This window comes from Callithrix jacchus, chromosome 7 (assembly GCF_049354715.1).
Source record: "Callithrix jacchus isolate 240 chromosome 7, calJac240_pri, whole genome shotgun sequence".
NCBI lineage: Eukaryota > Metazoa > Chordata > Mammalia > Primates > Cebidae > Callithrix > Callithrix jacchus.
The window spans coordinates 35,011,839-35,037,326 of NC_133508.1; the positions used below are offsets into that span (position 1 = coordinate 35,011,839).

The 25,488-nt window shown below is 41.5% G+C and overlaps 1 protein-coding gene across 9 annotated transcripts in view; it reads left to right on the forward strand.

Moving 5' to 3' along the window:
• The window catches only part of CCNY (cyclin Y), a 208,919-nt gene that overhangs the window by 75,675 nt on the left and 107,756 nt on the right, over window positions 1-25,488 (forward strand). Inside the window, exon 1 of one of the 9 annotated variants that reach the window (XM_078329892.1) lies at window positions 6,035-6,405. The exons of 7 other annotated variants lie outside the window; for them this stretch is intronic. Coding sequence is in view for 1 of the 2 variants with exons in the window: in XM_078329887.1 (XP_078186013.1) it covers window positions 6,052-6,139 (88 nt within the window). In the remaining variant the exon portion in view is untranslated. Of the gene's footprint in view, window positions 1-6,034; window positions 6,406-25,488 lie in introns of those variants that run through there. One more of the 9 variants, XM_078329887.1, reaches the window with a different exon arrangement.

Below are 25,488 nucleotides of genomic sequence, written 5' to 3' on the forward strand. Positions count from 1 at the left end.
TGCTCATGTGAGATACGATGTAGGCGGCTTCTTTCACTGTGCTGTGCTCAGTTTCTTCATCTGTAGAATGGGGATATAATAGTATTTATGTCGTAATATTCTTGTGAATTAATGCATGTGAAGTAGGATACTATTTTGACATACTGTAAATGCTCAGTTGTATTACTATTAGTTGGGAATTCTTGAAGAACAGTTAATTAAAAAGCAGGTTGAGGTTGGTTGTGAAGCATCTCTAATGTGGTGTGATGTGAAGGAATTTGGACTTACCCTTTGAGCATTAAACATTTTAAGCAAAGAAATGGTATGAAGGAAGTGTTTTAGAAATATTGCAACCCTGGCAGAATGGCACAGGTTGGATCTGAGGTAGAAAGAGGAAAGTGACAGGAAGGCTGACAGGAGAGAAGGTAATCCAGGTATGGTCCAGGGCGTGCGACCTGGCACATGTGCTGGGGTGGAGGCCATGGACCATGAGGGGAAGGACAGTTTACAGTAGACTATTGACTTTTTTCTTTCTTTTTTGCAATTTGGAGTTTTTTTAAGGTGCTAGGTTACAGGTTTGAGGGAATTATTGGATAGATAATTTGGAGATTATTCAGAACTAAACCTCCTTAGATATACTGCTCATTTTAGATGCATATTAACTCATTTGATATGCAAATCAATTAGTCTTACAAATTGATCTTAACTGCTTTATCTCTGGTTTCTCTTTCTTTATTCACATTTACATAAATATGTGTATGTGTGTGTGAGATACATATCTCTCTCTCCACAGACACCTATGTATGTGTATCTCTCTCCACACGCACCTATATATGTATGTATGTATGTATGTGTATATAATTTAGGTTTCCATACTTTTAGGTAATTCATACAGCAGTGTGACTGTCTACTCTGCTAAACTTAGAAATAGGTTGACAGACTAATAATTTCTAGGCATACTTTCTAATTAAAAGAAGAAATAGTTATGGCTGTGCTTTTTTAATTTTTTTTTTTAAGCACAGTTCAAAATAAATGGTGCCCTTTGGTACTGCAAATGGTTTCTTTTTTACCTAGTTTTATTTTTCTCTACATGAAAAGCCTTGCTGACTTCTTTTCTTAATTTTTTATTCTTAATTTAGGTCCTGTATCTATGCTTGCCTGATTTTTTTCCTGTGACTGTCTTTTATAGATAAAATAGTGGAAGAATCACCATGTATGCAAGTGCAAGAAGTTTTCGCTTAAGCTGCTAATTTCCTAAAGAAAGCTGCATCATGCTGCATCCTTTGTTTGTATGTAGGAGGATATAGTGATACTGAAGGAATCATGTCTTGCTCTGTGGCAAGAGGAATGTTTGGTGAAGTTGATGTTGTTTGCTTTGGTGAGCAGTGGAGGTGGAGTGGATCTGACCCCAGTGGCTCTAAAGCGGGGAGCCCTACAAACCAGGCCCACTTGGGTTTTCCTGGCTCTTTCTCACTCGCCCCCTTGTTTCTTGTGAAGATGCGAAGCTGCTGTGATATTTTGAGGCCTCTGACTTGGCACAGTAGCTTTTCAATGACTTTGTAACTACTCTTTCTGCATGTCTTGAGTTTGAGATGAACATGTTTGTCATGCAACTCAGCACCTAATGGGGATTCTGGACAGCTCACCTTACCCAGTTCCCGATGACCGATTCATGAGGAAATTGCTGTCTCATTCCAGAATCTCGCTGGAAAACAAACGGTGGCTCACACCTGTAATCCCAGCATGTTGGGAGGCAACGGTGGGCGGATCCCCTGAGGTCAGGAGACCAGCCTGCATGGTGAAACCCCATCTCTACTAAAAATACAAAAATTAGCTGGGTGTGGTGGCAGGCGCCTGTAGTCCCAGCAACTCGGGAGGCTGAGGCAGAATCGTTTGAACTCGGGAGGTGGTGGTTGCCATGAGCCGAGATCGCATTGCTGCACTCCAGCCTGGTGACAGAGTGAGACTGTCTCAAACAAACAAATATAGAGACTGAATGTGAAGTAAATTTTTTTTAAAGTAATATGCTTTCAAACTGCAAAACAGATGCTTTCTTTTGGTAGTTTTTCTCATCAAACCTAAGCTGAATGTGAACAGAGACTAATTTTTAACTGGTATTTCAGAGCCTACATGGAAATGAGTCTGAATTCTAATTTCAAAATCTTATTTGAACTGTTTGGCTGACTGAGGTGAAAAATGTACTGTTGTTTACTAATTCAGAGTCATGCCCTGCAGTATTTTAAGCCAAATTTGAGCAAGTCATAGTCAAGTGTAAATTTGCCTACTTACATTTATTTCTTAGTTACACAGCCAACCGAGTGGATAGGCCTGTTTGAAGTCAGGCTGTGTGCCCCTGTGCCAGTGCGTAGGGACAACGTTCAAAGGACCTGGTGAGGACGGCCACTTGGGTTGGACAGGCCGCTTCCGGAGAAGCCCACTCCGGTGTTCATCCTGGGTCACCTTTCTAGGACAAGTGTAAAAGGAGAGGGAATTTCTTTGTTAAATTCATTCCTGGTTTCAAGGCCCTTTTGTTACTTTTCTCCTCCCCACGAGCTCCCGTTTCTGTGCTTCAGGAAGTTCAGAGGCATGGTTTATCATGGGTGCTTGGCACCACTCTCTTTCTAATTGTGTGGGTCCCACCTCCAGTTTCCTGATGCTCAGCTTGACGCAGGTTCACTGGACCAGTGCCTTCTAGTCTTTTGCAGGTGCTCTGTTTCTGTGTTATTCTAGAACCCCCGACCCAGGGAACACAGAGGTTGCTGGTCTGCCTTCATTTTTTCACCTCTAGTTTAAGGCCAAGTTAATTTTCTTTTGCCTCCACTTGGTATTTAGAAGCGTCAGGTGGCTTTTATCAGGGACACAGTTTCATGCCTCTGGCTTTGGTCCACTTTGCCCGGTAATCTCCTGGCTGGTCCTGCTGACTAGAGTCTGTGATGGATTCCTGTTTTCTTGAGCTGAGTCACTTGTTGTCCTCTAGGATGCCATTCCCTACAGCTCATCCTCCTTGTTTTCAGTTACCTTCCTGTTTTCTGCCCTTACTCTTTTAACCAGGCCTGTTAGATCTGAATCAAGTCATTCCGCATTCTCTTCAGAGGTTTCTCTTGCCAGTAAACATAAAAAAAATGCAGTAATTTCTGTGGGCCAGATATAGTTCTCAGTCTTGGGTGAGTTTTAACTCAGTCTCTGTAACAATCTTATGAGGTAGATACTTATCGCCATTTAGCAGAGGGGAAACTGAGGCACAGAGAAGGTAAGTCACTGCCCCACAGACATCAGGGTGCAAAATGGGGGAGTCAGATTGAACTCAGAAAACCTGGCTTCTGAGCCTGCACTCTTAAATGCTATTCTATATTCTTTTTAAAACATTTTTTGACTTATTTTGTGTTCTATATTTTTGACTGATTTTTCCCATTTAATTTTATACCTTTTATTCCTTAAAAAGTTTTTAAAATTTAAATTTAAAACCTACAGTTGTCAATAGAACACTATTCTATATTCTTACTGGCTCATGGCACCTCTGTTCTCTGAATTTTCTATGTGGCCTCCCTTGCTCCCAGGATGAATTAGCCTTTTCATATGATATTCAGCTAATTCTATATAGGCAGTTGTGTTTTGAAAAAAGCATTGGACTTAACATTAGATCTGAGATCCTGGCTGCACTGTATGACTGATTGTGTGGCCTTGTCTAAGCTCTGTAACCTCTCTGACCTCCATTTCCCTGTCTTGTGGTATGAGCTAACTCGGGCATTTGAGAAGATTAAATGTGAATAAGTAGCAAGGTACTTGGCATATAAAGGCAATCAGAAAACGCAGTTATGCTTGTAATTTAAAAGGTTGAAAGCTGCTATAAACTTACAAAATATGCTGTTTTATGTTTACATTTAGTCAGTTAATTCTGGTTTATAATTGATGGGGGTCAAGAAGAGAGAGGTCTCTTAATTAGCATTCAGTTAGGGATTTAATTATTTATATTTGGCTTATTTTTTGTCATTTAAGAGTTAAAGGAATAGAGAGAATTTTGCTATTCAAATGAAATCTTTTTAACATTAGTTAGGTGTTAAGATATCTGTTTATCCTTAGTGGATTTTTTTGTTTTATATCTGAAAAACATGGACTCATTTAATTGTCTAGCTAGTAAATATAAAAATTTTCCCTGAAAACACAGTGGTATTTGCTTTTATTTAAGTGCTGTCTTTGTAACTGACTTTACATTTTGTTAGGTGGTACTAAATCAACGCAGTTACTACTTTAGTTAATAGGACTGAAAAATCACTTGATTCGTGAATCTGTTTAAAGTGTTCTGTATGCTGAACACTCCACCTCCCCTGTCTTCTAAAGTAAAATGACTGGTTGTCCTTTGGTGGTGTTTAGTCTGTGTGATGTTTGTCTTTAATTCATTTCCACTTTTTATAGTTTTTTTCATTTATTTAAAAAATTTTGGCCAGGTGTGGTAGCTCACACCAGTAATGTCAACACTTCCAGAGGCTGAGGCAGTTGGATTGCTTGAGCCTAGGTGTCCGAGACCAGGCTGGGCAACATGGCAAAGCCCCGTCTGTACAAAACATAGAAAAATCAGCTAGACACGGTGACACGTACCTGTGGTTTTGGCTACTTGGGAGGCTGAGGTCCGAGGATTATCTAAGCCCGGGGAGGTTGAGGGTACACTGAACTATTATTATGCCAGTGCACTCCAGCCTGGGCAACACAGGGAGACCCTGTCTTTAAAAAAAAAAAAAAAAATTCTACTTAAAGAGGGTTTTGTTTGTTTTTGTTTTTTGTTTTTTTGGTGGGGAGGGGAGACGGGCATTGGGGGTGTTTGTTATAAGCAGTAGATTATTTTGGTACACTGTACATTTTATTAAGGGATTTTTCCTCCTGGGTTTGTTGAATGGTGGCAGCTGTCTCAGTTTGGTTTTGATAAGTGAATCCTTTGGAGACCCATGCAAAGAAACCTTTTGTCCAAGAAGAGCTTTGACCTTCCTTAGTCCTGGGTTGCTGGCCATGACCAGATTAGGTAAGAGATTAAAAATAGGAGAACTTTTTTGTAGACATAATCCTTTGAAAATTCTCAGATTTTTTTATTATGAACTCCTGTAAGCCTACAATTATCCAAAGGTCACTTACTTTTCACCTAACAGAAATTCTAAGAAGATTGGGGTTAGAGAAGAGTTTTTCAGATGGTCTCTGAGAAGATCCCCCTCAACATGGAAATGAGGAAACTTAGGCTTGGGTTCGGGGAGGTAATTTCCATGCCAGTAACAAGGTGGCAGAACAGAGAGGGTGAGAGCCTGGCTCTGTGGCCACACTGCCTGGGGCTCCGGGGACTTGACTAAGTTGTGTGGACTCTCAGAGCCTCATTTCTCATCTGTCAGGAGGGAGAAGTTAGTAATCATAGCTCCTGTGGAGTAGTTGTGAGGATTGAATGAGTCAGTATACCTTAGAGCATTCAGACAGCACCCAGCCCCGCATAAATTCTCAAATGTTATTTTCTAATAATTGTAGTAAACAACCCTCTTGCCATTTCTGCAGTGCCTTGTGGCTTAACCATGTTTTCTTACTCATCTTATTTGATGCTCACAGAATCATTGCAGGGACGTAGGTGTGTCTGATATTATTAAGTGCCTGCCAGGGTCTCCCCAGCTCTCATGTGGCATGACCAGAGTCTAATCTTGCAACTGAAGTCTAGCTGAGAACCAGGGCATGTTCCAAAATGTGCCCAGGCAGGCACATAGAGGTTTAAAGTTGATGCTTTGAAATTTGGTTACAGTATGTTCTTTAGAAAGTCCCTCAAACTTTTGCCAAGAACCTGTTTGTGTTAGGGAAATGCCTAATCCACACTGTCCCCCAGCCAAACCAGGCTGGGAAGTCTAAGTGAAGATGTAAGGGGTGGCACTGGTTTTAAAAACAAAAACAGAACCATGGTTTCTGCCTCTGGGAACTTGCTCCCATCTCAGTACAGTGGCTGGGGTTTTATTCTGGTGCTGAAGAGGTCCTGCTGCTGTGTGCTTTGTTTCCAGGAGTGGCCATGGAGATTCCACTTGTGCTGTGCGCATGTGCAGTCATACTTCCTGGATGCGCAGGAGACACACACTGTTCCTCTGCTCCAGAAACTGCCAGGCTGTTGTGGGATCCGCTGTGCTCCAAACAGGACTGGCTTCTGGTTTGCATTTCCAATTTCCCGTAGTACTTTGTGATAACAATTCGTATATTTCACTTACTCTTTGTTATTTTCTTCTGTTTTGATCAGGAGCCTTGGGATAGGCCTGAAGATTATTGCATTGGTATTGTATTAGATTAAAAAATTGGGTCTTGTAAACTGATACTTCCTGATTGGAAGGCAGCTGTTTAAATTCATTTATGTGCTTTGATCTAGGAATTTCTACTTTACAGAATTTATCCCAGGAATACTCATACATGTTTGCAAAGGTAGGGATTAATCATAGCATTGTTTATTATAACTCCTTAATAGAAGATTAGTTGAGTTTTGGTACATTCATAGAGTGGGACGTTATATATGGCTTGAAATGAATTTTGTAAGTGTAAATATGGAAAGGTATGCAAAATATATAAGAAAGAACAGTATCGTAAGAATGAACCAGGCTGGGCGCGGTGGCTCACGCCTGTAATCCCAGCACTTTGGGAGGCCGAGGCGGGTGGATCACAAGGTCCAGAGATCGAGACCATCCTGGTCAACATGGTGAAACCCTGTCTCTACTAAAAATACAAAAAATTAGCTGGGCATGGTGGTGCACACCTGTAATCCCCGCTACTTGGGAGGCTGAGGCAGGAGAATTGCCTGAACCCAGGAGGCGGAGGTTGCAGTGAGCCGAGATCGCGCCATTGCACTCCAGCCTGGGTAACAAGAGTGAAACTCTGTCTCAAAAAAAAAAAATAAGAATGAACCAGTGTTTGTTTATAGCATATGTAGTGTGGGCACTCTGAGGGAGAAATGAATGATTTGATCTGGAAAAATGTGTCTGTAATAGTTGGGAGCGGGAGTATAAGCTTGCTATGGAGGACTTTCTACTTTATAACTTTTACATCTCTCTCTGGTGTAAATATTTAGTTACATGTATTGCTTTTGCAATCAGAAAAACTATTAACTAAAGAATAAAAGCTTACCCTTGTCAGTGACTCATCCAGTACCCATAGTGTCCAACTCTGAACCTAGTTCTTTTCTGGGAGGGCAGTTTCTCCATCTTGATGCTGCCGGGAGGCTTCAGGAGAGGACTGCAGCTTTCCGCTCAACCTGGGGGAGACTCAACCCTGGCCATAGCCAGCAGTACCAAGGAGCCCACTTGGTCTTCTGCCATCTGGGCTTTTTTCCAAATCGAACCCTGGCTCTTATTCTACACACACACACACACACACACACACACACACACACACACACTCATTCACATACATACCTGCACAAACGTGCTCATTCACACACACGCACACATGCTCTCATTCACACACATGTACATGCATACTCATGCACACGCGCACACGCTCTCATTCACACACAGGCACATGACTCATTCTCACAATCCACTCACATGCATACATGCCCATTCTCATACACAAAGAGATACACACAGAGTAGCAGTTAGGTCTTTGTTCTGAAACCTTCACTGCAAACATGCTATGTTGTCCAGTTTTCCAGCTGGCAACAGGTTATTAAGAAGGCCTGATAGTGAAGGAGGAGACAAAAACTATAGGAACATAAGCTGACACCCCAGGAGACCCCACAGTTGCAACTCCGTTTAGTGTTGATGCACATAGTTCACTGCAGGCAGCAGCTGCTGCGTCACATCAATACAGTCCCTGAGGTTTAGGACAATGACTGGGTAGGCATCAAGAAGAAGCAAAATACTGCTTAAAATGCTGTGTTTAGGAAAGCAGGATTGTGTGTAAGACATTTAAAAAATGTTATTAAAATTGCTTTGACAGTGTGGTACATTAAAGTGGCAGTTTATCTGCAAATTCTCTGATGCTGAACCAATGATGACTTTAAAGCCAATATCTGTATTCCTGGGACCCTTTGTCCAAAACATAAAATAGTAACTTCAGGCCAGAAGTGTTTCAGAAACCTTTCCCTGCTGGTGCAGTATTCTGAATTAGCATGGGCAAACACTGACAGAAAGGACCTCTGGGTTTTGTTCTGAGGAAGGAGTGAAATTTCCACAGCCTGCATATCACAGTAGGCCTTGTGGTTCATTCATTGTTGTTAGATTGAATTCTAATGAGGAGAAGCCATTGTGCCTCTGGACTCCCTGTCTTGGTTCACCGGGTTGGAACCACTGTTCCAGAAAAATATTTCTAAGACACATTTGTACGCTTTTAAAAAGTATGTGTCTTTTACAGAGCAGAAATGAAATCCTTTTAACATTTGGGGGCTTTAAAGTAGTAATTAAATGCCATAGAACCTATCACAAATTTATTAAACATCTTTGAAAAATCTGCCACATTAGCTGCAGCACCAGCTGCTCTGGGGTGCTTGGACAGAGTTGAGTCTTGTCAGTCGAGCAATGTTGGTAGCTGGATGGACTGAGGCAGGAGAATGTTGGAGTGAAGAACTGGGCAGGCGCTAGAGATCATGCCGCCTGGCCAGGTATAGCATCCACGGGATCCGTGCCCCTCGTGGCTTTACAGTCTGCCCTGTCTCCGCCTATCCCAGTCCTGTGGAAGCCCCCAGATGTCGCCATTTTGTTAAGCTTCCTAGGTGAGTCTAATGTGCAGCTAGGTTGAGTGGTGGCTCTGCCACCTGCTGGCTTGTGGCCTTAGGCACTTAAGTTACATATCCCCCTCTAACCCTCGGTTTCATCAAAGCTTGTAAGAATTAACTGGAAGAATGCGTGCGGCACCATAAGTGTGCCATAAATGTGAATGAGTATGCATTTCACTGTGATATTTATTAAGATACACACACATACTTATATGTTACATATAGTAGAAGGAAAGTTTGCTGTGACCCACAGGGACATATATGTAAATAAATAACGTAGGTCACAAGGAAGTAGAAACCAGCTTCAGAGATTTTCCAAAATATAAAGTACAATGTCAGCTGGAGCCTGTCAGAGTTCTTGGTAAAGCAGAGTGAAGTTAAAGCATCCCTGTAGGGAAGAGCAGCAAAACAAGTGCTGACAATTGCCAGCTGTTGAGAGGATCCTTGCTGCTCCAGTTCTGTTCTGATCCAGGCCCACCTGGGCCTGGCGGTGGCTCTTGGTGGGCACCACTTAGGATGTGCAGCTCCTCCTCTTCCTTCTGTTGAATACCAGCTATTACCTAGTGATGAAGATGAAAGGAAATAAATTGGACTATCTCGATTGACTTACTCTTTTCTATGCATATGTGTGTATATTCTGTCAGATTTATGCTGTCCTTTCATTCATTTAATGGATATTATGTATTTACTCATTAGCAAGCATTGAGTTAAAATGTGGAACAAAGCAGATGCCATCACTGCTCTTGTGTTGTTTACAGTCTCCTGGGAGGGATGGACAATCATAACCCAGATCAAGCCACCTGGTGAGTGGCAGGTGCGTTCCTTGAGAGCCTAAAATAGAGAGAACCTGATCCCAACTGGGGCTTTGGGAAGATTTTGCTGAAGACACTGTGGTTGAGCTGAGACCTGAAAGGTGTTTGGGGTAGGGGATGTTTTGAGTAGAAGGAAGGCCTGAGTGTTGTTGCCATCCAGGAACTGCAGGAAGGCTGGTCTGGCTGGAACGAGACAGAGCACGTGCGTGTGTGTGACAAGGGTGAGTGAGCCCTGATAGGTAGGCAGGAGCAGACTAAATATGGCTGTGTAAGCTATAGTAAGCAGTAAGAAGCCATTGAAGGGCCTTAAGCAAAGGGTAAGGGTGGAGGGAGACAGGGAGAGAGACAGAGCTGGAGACTCCTCCAGAGAGTGAATCAGAATGACTGAGATTGGATATGTGGGGAGGAGGTGTGTTCTAGGTGGAAGATGGTGGAAGTGAAGAGAAGGGATGTGTTTGAGGGAGATTTAAGTGGTGGCATTGACAGGACGTGGTTTAGAGATGTGTTGGATGCTGTGTTCTGGTTTGTGCAATGGGATGACGGTTGCATGCATTTCAGGGGGCAGTGGAGGAAGACCAAGTTGGGAAAGTACCCTGAACCCCGCCTAGGGCAGAAAGCCCTTGGGCCTCTTACTCAGGGCAAGGCACAAGTATTCTGTTTTAACTAAACAATTTAAGGAGCAACCACATTGTATTTAGTTGTAATAATTTTTCCTATTGTATTTGTTTTGGATGGGTATTTTAAACATTCATTTTGAGCTAAAAAATAATGTGTCACCTTCTACCAGAATCTTACCAGGTGCTAGTGGTCCAACGGGTCTAGGTAGTGAGTTGTGTTCTTTGACTTGGCGATTTTCTTCATATTCTTGTATTTCAACCAAAGCAACGTATTGAAGCAGATTGAATGCTGAAGCAGATACTGGAACCTAGTTGTTTTTTCTTAAGCCAGACATTAGGTTTTCAAAAATGCAAAACAGCATCATCTCATCAGTTTTTGTTTTGAGAAAGTTATTTTTATAATGAACAAAAGTTCATTATAGCATAAATGAACTTTTGTTATTTTTAAATGAATAAAGAAAAATGAAAATTTCTCAGTTTTAATTTCCAATTTGATAAATTTAAAGATAGAACCTATATAAACCATAGCTTTTTGGGGTCTTCAATAATTTTCAGTTATGAAGAAATCCTGAGACAAACGAGTTTGGAAATAGCTGACATACGTCATCCCAGGGTTTGTGATAGGAGGCAAGTTGTTTAAACTAACCTCAGTTTACATATCTGTAAAAGAGGGAGAAAATGGGGTTGTTGTGAGTATGCAGGTAATGTACTGTAATTTACCTAGTTCAGTTCCTGGTATGTAGTAACTGGTAAATTGGTAGCTGCATTTGTGGTTGCTGTTATTGGGTCATTGCAACTACATTGCAAACTATTCTAGCTATGTGGCCATGTATTATGAAAGAAATCTCTGTTGTTGCTAGAACAGGTATTTAATCAAAGCCTTTTAAACAAGTGAACTGGAAAATTTCTAGAGAGTTTATCTGAAATAATTTTTGATGATTCAGCAGCTAACCTTGATTATTTGACTTACAGATCAGTAGTGACTGGCTTTGTTCGTAGCAGTTTTAGCATAAAATGAAAGAACAGCTTTGGAACATAGAAGACTTTGCCCATTTGTCCCATTTGTCCTGTTCCTAAGTTCCTCCTTACTCTGTTTCATCATTAAAAAAAAAAAAAAGAAGTGATGAGATGTTGAACTGCTGCCATAGTTTCACATTCATCCATAGTGAATTTCATGGTAGTTTTTTAAAAGACATAGTGAAGGGAAGACTGGGAAAGGAAAGAGGGAGAATGTAATTATCTCGTGACTCCCAATCAGGTTATCAAATGGATAAATTAGGAGATACCATTTGAATTTCACAGGCATTTTTCACTTTGGAAATAGATTAACGATGTAATGGCAACTGTAGTGTAGAGTATTCACTACTTAACAAAAGAGGATTGAGGTTGGAAGTTTAACTGTTATTTGAGTGTCCATTGGAATTGAGGATGATGGTTATTTGAAATTTAACAGAATTCAGAAAGAAAAGGATTTCTTTGCTCACATGTGTATCACTAGCAAAACTGTAGGTGGGCATAATTTTATGTAGTAGAGATATTTCAAAAAATGTTATGTGTATAGAATTTTAAAAAATTTAATACTTTAATACTTAATCTTTGGTCATAAACCTTTCTGGTGAATGTGTTTATAAACTAAGCCTGCTAATTGCAGAGGAGCATAATTTGAATTACTCTGTTACTGTTATTTACGTGTTTTCTAGCCATGCTTGATCTTGGCCCTCTCTCCCTCCCTCTCATCCCTCCCTTACATCCCTTTCCTCCCTCCCTCCCATCCCTTCCCTGCCTCTCATCCCTTCCTTCTCTCTCTCCCTCCCTCTCATCCCTTCCCCACACCACTCTGTGTGTGTGTGTGTGTGTGTGTGTGTGTGTGTGTGTGTGTGTGGTGGAGTGGGAGAGAGAGAGAAACAGTCCTTGAGGTTGTAGCACAAGCAGTCATTGCTCTAACCTTTGAATTCTGTCTGATCTGGCAAATGCTTTAGAAACAAATGCTGCATTTTAAATTTCAGTTTCATTGGCTGAACTGTTCCTCCTTTGAGCTTTGATATGCATTCTTCCTGTAGAATCCAGTAAAGCCATGCTGGTTTTGTTGGGGAAAAAGAAGCACCTTAAGCATCAGGTCCCAGGCTCAGGCTTGGAGCCTCAGAGGCTACATTAGACTTCAGTTCCACCGCTTACAGGGTGTGCCTTAGGTTGGTTACTTAGCCTCCCAGTTTTTTGTTGTTTTTTCTCCTAGCCTCTGAACCACCAGGGATTAGCTTCCTATTGTGATCCTCTGTTTTTACATCTGTAAAATAAGGACATCATGGATTTGTTGGTTTGGAAGTGTATTAAGTATTCAGTGCTGTGTCTGAGAAAAATTATGGTGCATTTTCTCTTGTCAAGGAATGGCATCAGCACAGATAGGGAGGCCATATTATGGAGAGAATGGTGAGAATCATCTTGTTATATCAGTAACTTAAATAGTTGAGACATGTGGCATATTTTTATTAGTATAAGCTAACCCAAATTGTCTAAGGGTAGGGGAAGGATCCTTGGATTTGAGTTCGAAGTGCTGTGTTGGAATCTTGGCTCCATGATTTGTTGTTCTGTTTTGGGAAGGCATTTTAATTTCTCTCCGCTTCAGTGTCTGATCTGTAAAATGAGAATAATGATAGCTATCTCAGAGGACTGTTGAGATGATTAAATGAGATGACATGAAAGAACCTAAGAGTGCTGACACACTAAGCCCTAATAAATGGGAATTCTCTAGATTTTGTGAGTAAATGACCAATATTTCTGTCAAACTGCTTACCTTGACAAACTGATTTTTTTAGTGAGACCTTCATATAGTTTTCATGACACTTAACAACTAAACAGACTACAGTGTACTTTGGGCATAAGACTATGATACTTTTAGGTGTTTTGCAATATTCAAGTACTTCTTTCTAATAAGCTGTCTGGTAAAGCATATTTTATTTATCCATCCACCAGTCATCTTATTGAGAGAGGCAATCTATTCCTTTCACTGAAAGCTTGTGATCACAAGATAAAATTTCCTTAATATGAAAACAAAAACAAGTTTACATTTTGGGTATCATAAATTTAATTATGGTTAAGTTTGGAAATTAAAATGTTTTCTGAAAAGTAACTTTTCTGTTCTCCCTAAGAAAAATCCATTATTAGAATGTGAGAGACAAAACAAATCTTTTAATTATACAGCCTAAGAATGGGCAAGCACCCCAATACATTTTATCTCCTTCCTCTTTGTGAGTAGTTTCTTTACCATGTGTAATTTTAAAGCAGGAAGGTTGCCTTAAGAGGACAGGTTTAACCCTGCAGCTTCACAGTTGAGGAGTCTGGCGCTCAGAGGGGTTATGGCTGGTCAGAGCCCAGTCTAGATGCTTCTGGGGTCTCACTTGAGTGCTGTCCTGGGGGCAGAGGTGCTCCAGGCTCAGTGTGTTCTTTTGGTCTTTTTTTGCCAGCATCTTATTTGATCTTTAAGGTGTCTGGAATATGGTTAAGATACTAAACAATATTTTGAACTAGACTAACGTGCTATTGGCATTACCTCCTTGGTTTTACCAGCTGAGTGAGCATTCAGATTCTTGATGTGCACATGAGGTTAACAACTCTGAAAAATACTACCTGTAGGCTGGGCACAGTGGCTCATGTCTGTAATCCCAGCACTTTGGGAGGCTAAGGTGGGAGGATTTCTTGAACCCAGGAGTTAAGACCAGCCTGGGCAATATAGTGAGACCCCTGTCTGTACAAAAAAGTAATCAAAAGATACTACCTGTACACTAAGGTGGGATTTTTTCTTGATTATCTCCCTCTTCCTGTTGTAAAACCTTTTGAATGAAATAAAATACTTTTTTCCTTTGTACTCTCTTCTCAGCTTTTAAATTTACTTTTTTCAGCCTTATTTTTATTTATTTAATAAAACCTCTTTCTGGTATTTCTTTTCATACCTTCAGTACCATAAGAAGATCTCCGGATAATTATTTGACAGGTTCTTGTCAAATAGTATAACACAACTGTTGTTAAAGAAAAGGTTTGATAAATGATGTTCAGTGTTCAAAAGTAGAACAATTAAACAGAAATGTCAGCTATGTGAATAAAAAGATAAAAACACAGATTTTCCCGTGTCTGATACATATATTAGTCTTGGTTCTACCATCTTAAGAAACAGTTGTTTTTTTAGATGAAGTTTTACTCTGATCACCCAGGCTGGAGTGCAGTGGTGCGATCTCAGCTCACTGCAACCTCCACCTCCCGGGTTCAAGAGATTCTCCTCCCTCAGCCTCCCCAGTAGTGAGGGCCACGGACACATGCCACCATACCTGGCTAATTTTTTGTATTTTTAATAGAGACGGTCTTTCACCATGTTGGCCAGGCTGATCTGGAACTCCTGATCTCAGGTGATCCTTTTGCCTCAACCTTGCTAAAGTGCTGGGATTACAGGCATGAGTCACCTCACCCAGCTAAGAAATTGTTGTTTCTAAAAGTGGTGCATGCTACCACAGGAATTTGACTACTACTGGCGGTATTTCCTTGTATGTGGACTTGAGTGCTACAAATCTCATCAGTCGTATTTACTCACTTGTGAGTGACAGAGAGGGAAGGGGAGCAAGAGCCTGCCTGTGAATTGTCTTTGCTGGAAAATAATCTTCTATTATTTTATTCTCTTTAGGATATTAAATAACAGTGACACGTAGCATGAAGGTGGGCGAGGCCTGCATTGCTAATGTGATGTTGATGTGGACTCTCATTGTGGCCTTGGTTTTTACCCACAAAGCCTATAAAGTCTGGATAAGACTGGCCCATTGCCATGAGTTATTATGTTGTCTCCCTCTGTCTGAAATGCGGATTTGGGTGTGACAGATTCAGGGAAAAGTGATGGCTGTGTAATCTCTCCACCCTCATGAGTTATGACCCTGAGGGAGTACCCAGCTGAGTGCACTGTGGAGCGGCTCATCCTCAGGGATGGAGCCTGGCTGTGGATGGGAAAGTTTTGTCCTGCTCTTACTTTTGGGACTAATCCTACTCATATATGATTTTACGATTTTAGAGACTTGCACTGTTTGACAAATGGTATTTTAAAAAGTTTTCGGGCCGGGTGCAGTGGCTCAAGCCTGTAATCCCAGCACTTTGGGAGGCCGAGGTGGGTGGATCACGAGGTCAAGAGATCAAGACCATCCTGGTCAACATGGCGAAACCCCGTCTCTACTAAAAATACAAAAAATTAGCTGGGCATGGTGGCACGTGCCTGTAATCCCAGCTACTCAGGAGGCTGAGGCAGGAGAATTGCCTGAACTCAGGAGGCGGAGGTTGCGGTGAGCCGAGATTGCGCCATTGCACTCCAGCCTGGGTAACAGGAGCGAAACTCCGTCTCAAAAAAAAAAAAAAAAAAAAAAAAAAGTTTTCAAATTGGAAGTGATTAATTTTGAACTCTTTTTTTCTTGGTATATTTACGCTTTGCCCTTAACATGATCCTTTAACAAAAGATCATGTTAAGGGCAAAGCGTAAATATACCAATATATATATTTTGCAAAACATTTAGGAGCAAGACTCTCCTTTCCACTTATGAAGTATTACTCTCTGTTCAGAGGGGTGCTTTGAATGAAACCAATAAGTAGGTGTTTTCAGAATGACTTTTCCTGTTTGCCTTCTTCATATCACAGTTCTGAAAATGACTGTATTTTTTGATCCATGTGTAGGCACGTTTGCCCTTCTCAGCTGGGGGTGCTGCTTGGATAAGACTCTTCTGCTCTCTCAGTTGTTTATTGCTTCTATTTTTCTCCCTTTTCCTCACGTTGTGCCCCTTACACTTTCTTTCTACTTAAGGTACCTTCTGCTTCTTGACTCCTTGTTACTTTATTTGAGAATGTCAGTGAACAGAATGATCTCTGCAGAGCGCTGTGGGACGATAGACTGGTGAAACAGGCAGGGGGCGAGGAGGCAAGTGAGGAAACCCAGAGCCCCGCTGCCTTGCAGAGGCTGCACCTGGACTGGGGCAATAAGTTGAGACCTCAGTATTTGGATTTCATGGGTCGAGAGATGGCCGGGAGCAGGGTCTATTGAGGGCTGATAAACAGAAGAGGATGGTTGGAAACACGGATTACAAGCCTAGGAGTCAGAAGCTTCAGGTGCCCATCTCCGCCAGGGCCTTCAGTAGCTATAGGATAAGGCACTTCTACTTTCCCTGGTAATCAGTTTCCTTGTCTGTGAGATAACGGAAATAACTATCCATTCTACCAGTGGACAGGCCCATTGTGAAGGTGAAATAAGATAGGATGATATAAAGGTCCCTTGTAAGGGATGAAGTCCAATGTGTAGAATAAAGCTGCCCCACACTCTTAGGGAGCAGTGTGGCCTAGTGGGTCATATTGGGCTATCTTATAGGCTTATGTGGCCCATCTGCATGGAGGACTGGTTCTACCTGAGGTTAAGTAATGTGAAAGATGATTTCAGTACTAAAATATTCACACACACACACACACACACACATACACACACACACATTGTCTTGTGCAATAGAATAACCTTTATTTTGAAGATAAAACATGACACAGAGAAGCTGCCGTTACATCTCTGTGCTCTTTCTGGGTTACTTATTTACACACTTTTGTCTGTTAGACGATTTCAGTCACAAACCTTGAGAGCTGTTGGTACAGTCAGAAGCTTTAAATCTCTTTGGGCCTCAGGTTCCTCCTCTCTCCTGTAGGAACCAAATGCTAGGTTTTGGTGAGAATTCAATGAGGGAACATCTGGCACAGATGATGGGTAAGTTCCTCTTCCTACTATGATGATAGTAGTGATGATGGGTAGTCCCTCCTGTAGTTTGGAAGGAGGAAGTTAATTCTGGGTGGGAGGTGGTCAGCAAAAGTTCCAGAAAGTAAGGAAATTTGGTTATGAAAGAGGAATGAAATTTGGATAGTGGACAAGAGGCCCTTTCAGATGGAGAGAAAGCCCAGATATGGGAGCTGGAGAGGCAGGCAGGGTGAGGCAGCAGCAACAGCTGGGCCATGGGGAAGTATGACATGGGGACTCGGCAGGGCCAGCAGGGAAGCCCCTTAGTTAATTGTGCCCAGCAGGGATTTGGGCATCAGCTTTTGAAAAGGCAGGACTTAAGAAAGGTATGTGTGGTGGTGGGATGCAATGTTCACATGGTGTGGGATGCAGTGTTCACATGGTAACAATTTCCTGGTATGCTGATCCTCACGGTTCCCCCACCCCTCAGCAGGTATCTAGGACCTGTAATACCAGCACTTTGGGAGGTGGAGAGGGGAGGATCACTTAAGCCCAGGAGTTCAAGATCAGTTGGGCAACATGGCAAAAACCTGTTTCTACAAAAAATACAAAAATTAACCAGGCATGGTGGCACATGCCTTTAATCCCAGCTACTCAGGAGGCTGAGTTGGGAGGATTGCTTGAGCTGGGGAGGCAGAGGTTGCAGTGAGCCGAGATCACACCACTATACTCCAGCACTCCAGCCTGGGCGATAGAGCCAGACTCTGAAGTCTCAAAAAAAAAAATTCCTTTTTGATGAAGCTAGTATGAATAGAATGAGAATAGGTTTTTTTTCCCCAGGATGTCATAAAATCTGTAGTCATGTTTAAATACATGTAAACACCGAGCTGTCGTGGAAGCACTATTTTATCATTTCCCCTTAGCTTTAGCTGAATCCTTCCAAGTCTTGCCTTCAGGTTGGGAATTATTCACTTTCTTTTAAAAGTTTCTAAAATTAGATGAGACTAAATAGACAATAAACTGGAAAGGAATGAAAATAGTATACAGGGAAACTTGTCCCTTCCCCCGACAGCCTACTCTGATCCCTAGATGCCAGTTCTCTGCCTGGCAGCAAATACTCTTACCAGCTTCTGTGTGTGTCTCCAGAGAGAGAGTCTCTACCTGTGTATTTATCTTCACACAAATGATAGCATCCAGGACACACTGCTGTGGCCCTGCTTATTGTCCATAACAGCATATCTTCAGAGTTTTTTTTTTTTTTTGAGACAAGGTCTTGCTCTGGACAAGATCAGGCTGGAGTGCGGTGGTACAATCACAGCTCATGCAGCCTCAGCCTCCTGGGCTAAAGCTATCTTCCCACCTTAGCCTCCAAAGTACCTGGGATTACAGGTGCACACCACTATGCCTGACTAATTTAAAAAAAAATTTTTTTTAAGTGATGAGATGTCACTACATAGTCTTGAACTCTTGGTCTCAAGTGATCCTCCTGCTTCAGCCTTCTAAAATGCTCGGGTTACAGGTGTGAGCTGCAGTGCTTGGCCTGACTGTCTTTTTAATAGTTACATAATATTCTGCTGTATGACTGTATCATTCTTTACTGAAGCAGCCCTCTCTTAATGGCCATTTGTTTGTAATCTTTCACTATTATTCATTGAACATTTTTGTTTATAACAGATTATTTGATACATGCGGGAGCTATGTAAATATCTTTAATATTTCTCCTACATACATTTAGAACCACATTAGACACTGTTACACTATTTGCTTCAATTGTCAAACGTAATTTGGAAAATTCAAGAAGAGGAAAGCCTTTTACACCTATGTTTTTACATACCCTCTTTCTTCCTTCCTGATGTTCCAAGGTTGATTAGTTTGATTTCCATTTCATTTAGAGAACTCCGTGTGGCCATTCTTTCAGGGTAGGTCTGCTGGCGACAGTTTCTCTAAAATATCTTGATTTCCTCTTTATTCCTGAATGATACTTTTGCTGACATAGGATTCTGGGTTGTCATTTCTTTTCTTTCAACCTCTAACAAGCATTGTGCCACTTTCTTCTGGCTTTTCATGTTTTCTGATGAACGATCAGCTGTCATTGAAATTTTTTTTTCCTTATAGGTAGGTGTCATGTCATCTTTCTTTGGATGCTTTCAAAAATTTTTCTGTCTTTAGTTTTTCGAGGTTTAACTAGCTTTTTGAATCTTGGGTTTCTGTTTCTTGTCAAATTTGAGAACTTTTCAGCTATTATTTCTTCATGTACTTTCCAAGCCCTGTCCTCTGTCTTTGCTCCCTTGGAACTCTGATGATGAGAATGATAGTTCTTTTTTCATCATCCCACAAGTCCCTGTGGCTCTATTAATTTTTTTTCATTCTGGTCTGTTTCTCGATTTCTCTCTCTTGTTAAGTTTTGGTAATTTTTTTTTTCCACCTTTCATTTCACTGATTCTTCCTTCTTTTCTGCTGTTGAGCACATCTACTGAGCTTTTTACTTCTGTTGTCATTTTTTCAGTTCTAAAATTTCCATTCATTACTTCCTTATAGGTTTTGTTTCCTGAGCTCAGCCTCTTTTTCTTTTCTGCCTCTTTCCCTTTCTTGTTTGTTTCAAGCCTGTGTGTCCTTGTTAATTGAAGAGTTTTATTATGGCTGCTTTAAAATCTGTCAGGTGACTTGAACATCTCTGTTCTGTCAGTGCTGGTGCGTATTTTCTTCATGCTGTGCAGCTTGAGATCTAGTTTCTTGGTAGGACGAGCGATTTTCTTTTTTAATTGAAATCTGGACAGTTTGGATCTTATTTAACCCTTCTGTTTTAGTTGACTTATGGCATTGCTCTGGCAGGGGATGGTGGGCCACTGCCTTTTTACTGCCAGGTGGAGACAGAAGTTCAGATTTTATTTAGCCACTGTTGACATTGAGGGGGTGTGGCTGGAGCTCTTTGTTATAGTTGGTGGCAGTCTCACCCCTCCATGTTGTTTTCATTGATGGTGCAGTATTGTAGGGGGCCGGTCATGACTGCCAGTGGAGGTTGAAACTCCTGGCCCCCTACTTGGCCTTCTTGGACCCCACCCTTGGACCTAGAGGTGTTGGAGGATCTCGTTACCACTTCACAATGGCAAAAGTTTAGGCCTTACACTCAGCCTTTGCTGGTGTGGGTGGGACTGGAGCCACAGCTGTTTTTTGGGGGCCTGTCTGGAGTAGAGTGGTTATTATCTAAAAATGTTCTGTCTTGCCAGACAGGCCCCTTTCTGTTCCTTCAGACAGAGAGAGCAGGTGTTCTTTTCGTCTGCACCTTTCATGTTTGCAGATTGCCGCCTTCTTCAGCTTTTATTTGAGATATGTGAGGCAAAAAGGAAACTCAGAGAACTCACCCCTGTGCTGTTCCTCCTGTCCTTGTGTCCCTGGCCACTCTGGAGCAGAGGTTGGCAGAGATTCTCTGGGAAGGGCCAAATGGTCTCTGTCTGAACAGCTCAACTGTGCTGTTGTACCTCAGAAGCAAGCATAGACGAGATGTAAGAGGACAGGCTGGGCTGCTCCACTTCAGCTTTGCTTATAAAAGCAGCCTGGCCTGGATCTGCCAACCTCACTGTAGACCCTTGCTTCCCACCCCTCGTAGGGCTGACTCTTAGAATAAGCTTCACGTTTTCTTGAGTGCAGTGTATTCTGCTGTTATAGATCCTGTCCAGGGCACAGCCTTGTAGTGGTGATCACCTGTGGAAGAGAATTTCACAATCAGCTCCTAGAAAGAGAGATTCTGGGCAGCAGAAAGGGTGGAGCCTAGAGCAGTTTCCAAAGTAGAATGAAGTGTCATAGGACATGTGGGACTCCAGTCTCTGCTTATCTTTACTTCTGAGAGGCATTACGCACATTTGTTAATCATGCTGCGAGAGAGGTAGTCTTAACTCATAGACTAAGCTGAAATATGTCTAGATTTTCACGTGTCATTGCTATTTTGAGGCATCTCTTTTCACACGTCATTTTGTTTTAACGAGTGTTCCTGTGAAGTTGTTTAAGGATGGGTGCTCTTATTTCTTCTATATTGCTTTGGATTTTTCTCTAGATGAAAGAAGATTGCAATTGCCAATGCAGAATTCATTCCATATTATTAGCACCGCTTGTAAGACCCTATTTGCCTGAACAGAAAGGAAGAGTCCTATAAGGAGCTAGAATGGGGCCCCATGTGGTGTGAGGATGGGGGATAGTCTGCAGCACTGAGAGGTGTTTTGGCCTCTTCCTTCTGAATACTGCCTTGTTTTACCATGTTGCAGAATGGAGCCATTGTAAGCCAAGAACAAATTGGCCTTTAAACTATTGTTAGCAAGAAGCAGAAACAGCCTTCTTTGAAATGACTTTCACTTTGGAAGGAACAGCGGCAAGATGAATAAGAGCTTTCCCAGATGTTAAGTGTTTGTGGCCTTAGAGAGTGGTACGGAGTTGCCTGTGTATCTGCATTGTACGTGCTTCTTGTTTTCTTAATTTTAGGGCCCTATTACTATTATTATTATGCTTTAGCTTAGCAACTGGGCTTTTAAATGGAAAAAGCAGTAGGAGGCTGGGCTTGGTGGCCCACACCTGTAATCCTAGCACTTTGGGAGGCTGAGGCAGGAGGATCACTTGAGCTAAGGAGTTCGAGACTGATCTGGGCAACGGGGCGAAACCTTGTCTCAACTGGGGAAAAAAAAAAAAAGGAAATAGCTAGGCATGGTTGCTGTAGTCCTATGTACTTGGGAGGCTGAGGTAGGAGGATGGCTTGAGCCCAGGAGACAGAGGTTGCATGAGCTGAGATCGCGGCACTGCAGTCCAGCCTGGGTGACAGAGTGAGACCCTGTCTGGAAAAAGAAAAGAAAAAGCTGTAGGTTATTAGCATAAACTTGATAAGAGTTCCTGCTGATGTATCTTGTGTTAAGGTGTAGATGTCTTTAATAAAGTTCATTTCAGTAAATGAAGTTAATTACCTATTTACTTGTAAAATAAAAATGTGTTTCTCTGGAAAACAAATTTGGCTGTATGTTTTCAAATGATCATACTTAAGAGAATACCCATTGTTATAAAGTCTGTATGAAAGGAAAACTTCCTATTTATAGTTTTAGTTAAAACAATGGCATAATTTTAAAGAACTTGGATTCATTGTTGCATTTTGAATAATAGTTTAAAAGTCCTAGTAAAGCAGTAGTGAAACTGTACCCGGATGTAATACATGGGCTGGCTAGAATTGTCACTTAGCCTGCATGGCCCACAGAGTGTTGCCATCATTCCTGCTGTATAGGGCCGTGCGCTCGCACTGGAGCGATGCAGGTCTCTGAGGCCGTGCCGGTTGTCCTCCAAGGGCTTATTTATGGTGGTGGTTGGAGAAAGAGAACTAACTGAATGAAGGAAAATTAGGTACCCTTGAATGCTAAGCTTAGAACTTTGAAGCAGAAACAATGTGAATCATTAAAAGGACATAAAATTAACTCACAGTTTATTAGCGATCTGCTGCACATCAGGCTCATGGTGTAGTGGGAGAGATGGCTTTATAATTGAAAGGTAGTGAAATAAAAATGAGACCAGAGACTCACACAAACTGCCTTTGTTAGAGGTTTAGGGTGGTTTACCTATAGGACTTGATATTTGAAAATAGTTTTTAAAAACAAATAGGAGTTTGTAGGATAAGATCTTTTTAGTCAAGGGAAAGCTATTTGAAATGCAGAGATATGAAATGTCATGATGTATTTGGGGAGTAGAAGACATTGTCATGTTTGGAACATACAGAGTATGAGTAATGCATTTGGGAGTGTGAGTAAAGAAACTACCAGATGGCTACAGGATGGGCTATTGATGTGGTTTGTGTTATCTTCCCCTTTTACTTCATATGTAGTCATGTGTCACTTAATGAAAGGGATATGTTCTAAGAAATGTGTTCTGAAAAATGTCCCATTAGACAGTTTCATCATTGTGTGAACATGAGAGAGTGTACCTAGACACAGACCTAAATGGTCTAGCCTACTACACATGCAGGCTGCATAGGCTACCCCGTTGCTCCTAGGCTACAAATTTGTATAGCATATGATCGGACCGAATGCTGTAGGCAATTTGAACACAGTGGGTGAGTACTTGTGTATCTAAACATCCCTGAACATGGAAAAGATACAGTAAAAATACAGTATAGAAGATAAAAAAATACTACGCCTGTTTGCCATTGCTCTGGGTGAGTTAGCAAGTGAGTGGAGAGTGACTCTGAAGGCCTAGAACATTCCTGTATATCAAATCCTATAGGTGGAACACCCTAAACTCCCAACAAAGTACCAGAGACTTTGTAAACACTGTACACCTAGGCCACACTAAATTGATGAAAAATATTTTTCTTCAATAATTTAATCTTAGCTTCCTGTAACTTTTTTACTTTATAAACTTTAAATTTTTAAGACTTTTTGACTTTTGAAATAACAGTTGTAACACAACCACATTGGATAGCTATACAAAAATATTTTTTCTTTTTATATCTATATTCTATATGCTTTTTTCTATTTAAAAATTTTAATTGTCTTTTCTTTAAACTTTTTTCTTGCAAATAAGACACAACACACACACACATTAGCAAGGCCTGCCCAGGTCAGGATCATCAGTATCACTGTCTTCCACCAGCACCTCTGTCCCACTCAAAGGGCTTTGGAGGCGTCAGCATAGGTGGAGCTGCCATCTCCGACAATAGCAAGGCCTTCTTCCAGTACCTCCTGCAGGCCCTGCCTGAGCCTGTTTCATAGTTAGCTGTTTTAAAAAAATAATAATAATAATTATTTTTTGAGATGAAGTCTCATTCTGCCACCCAGGCTTGGAGTGCAGGGTGATCTCGGCTCCCTGCCTCTGGGTTCATGCGATTCTCCTGCCTCAGCCTCCCAAGCAGTTGGGATTACAGGCATGTACCACCATGCCCAGCTAATTTTTGTATTTTTAGTAAATACAGGGTTTCATCATGTTAGACTGGTGTCGAACTCCTGACCTCAAGTGATCCACCCACCTTGGCTTCCCAAAGTTTGAGGATTACAGGTGAGAGCCACTGCGCGTGGCTATAACTGTTTTTTAATAAGTAGAAGTGTAGTATACTCAACAATAAAAAGCATACACAAACCAGTAAAATAATCATTTATTGTCAAGTGTTATGTACTGTGCATAATTGTATGTGCTAGTCTTTTATATGACTGGCAGCACGGTAGGTTTGTTTCCACCAGCCTCCATTATGATGTCACCGGGTGGTAGAAATTTTTCAGCTCCATCATAGGCTTGAGGACTACGGTCATTGATGCAGTCTGTTGTTGACCAAAATATTGTTATGCAGTGCATGACTGTATTTTTGTTTTAAAAGTTTTTACAAATGAAATTAGATTTGTATTTTGAAAAGATAATCCTAATAAAGCAGTATGGAGAATGGATTTGGGGGTGGAGGAGGCACAAGGTAGCAATGTTAGGATATTGAATAGTCCGGGCAGCAGATGATAAGGACTTAAGGTGGTGGAAGCAGTGATGGAAGTGAGAGAAACTTCCAAATAGATGTGGATATGAGGGATGAGGAACAGTAGAGATCAGGGAAAGTTTTAGTATTTGTGGTTGGACCTCAGGGTGATCAGTGATACCGTTAATTCAGTTGGGGATTATGAAAAAAAGAATGTGTTTTGGTGGCAGAAGAGTTCACGTCTGTGGAACAGTAAATGGAACTGCCTGTAGGTCTGGCACTGTAGGCCTGGAAGTCGACGGAGGAGTGTCCCTTAAGAGGTAGATTTTGGTGGGTATTAGAAATAGTTGGAATTAAAGGAGGAGATGAGTTTACTGAAGGAGAGCCTTTAGAGAAGGAAGTCAGGTTCCAGGTAGAGCCATGCTGCCGCCCTGCGCTCCTGCCTCCCAGTCTCCACCCAGGCAGACATCACTAAACTGTCACCGCTGTTTGTCCCGAGCCTATGGGATCCTCAGATTCTTCTCAAGGCAGTGCACTGGAGAGCTGACAGGAGCTTGGGCAAAATCTAAGATGCAACAGCAAAATACAAGGATCAGAAGAAGAGACTGCATGGAGAGACTGAGCAGAGTCCATATTCCTGCCAGGAAGGGTGAAGACTTGAGCTGGAATGTGCTGATGGATTTGGGAAGTGGGAAGTCATTGATGACTGTTAAGAACAGTTTCAATTGAGAAAGGAGACAGACGCCATGTTTTGAGACTATTTGGAGCCAGGAGTAGGAGGTGAGAGACTACTTTTCCTAGGATCTTGACTAGGAAATGACGGAGGTTGTTTGAAAACCAGAGGAAGGAGGGGTGGAACGTGTGTAGGTGTAGGAAGTAGTTCATATCTTAAATAATCTTTTTATGTAATAATCCTTCTGATACATGTTCTTTAACATTTTGTTTTGAAACAGTTTCAAACTTAAAGTTAGGGTAGACCTATAATCACCAGTGTTAACATGGTGCCACATTTGCTTTATCATTTTTCTTTCTTACTCCTTTTTTTTTCTGAACCATTTGAGAATAAGTTGCAGACAGTAAGTAGGTGCTTTTACTTCTAAATATTTCATGCTTTTTGGGCTTTGCTTAGCACCCTTTACTCTCATAAGAAGAGTCATTGGGCAAATCTATTAAAAATGACCAGAGTACTCCGTCTGCCTCCTTAAACATTTTGTGGTTAT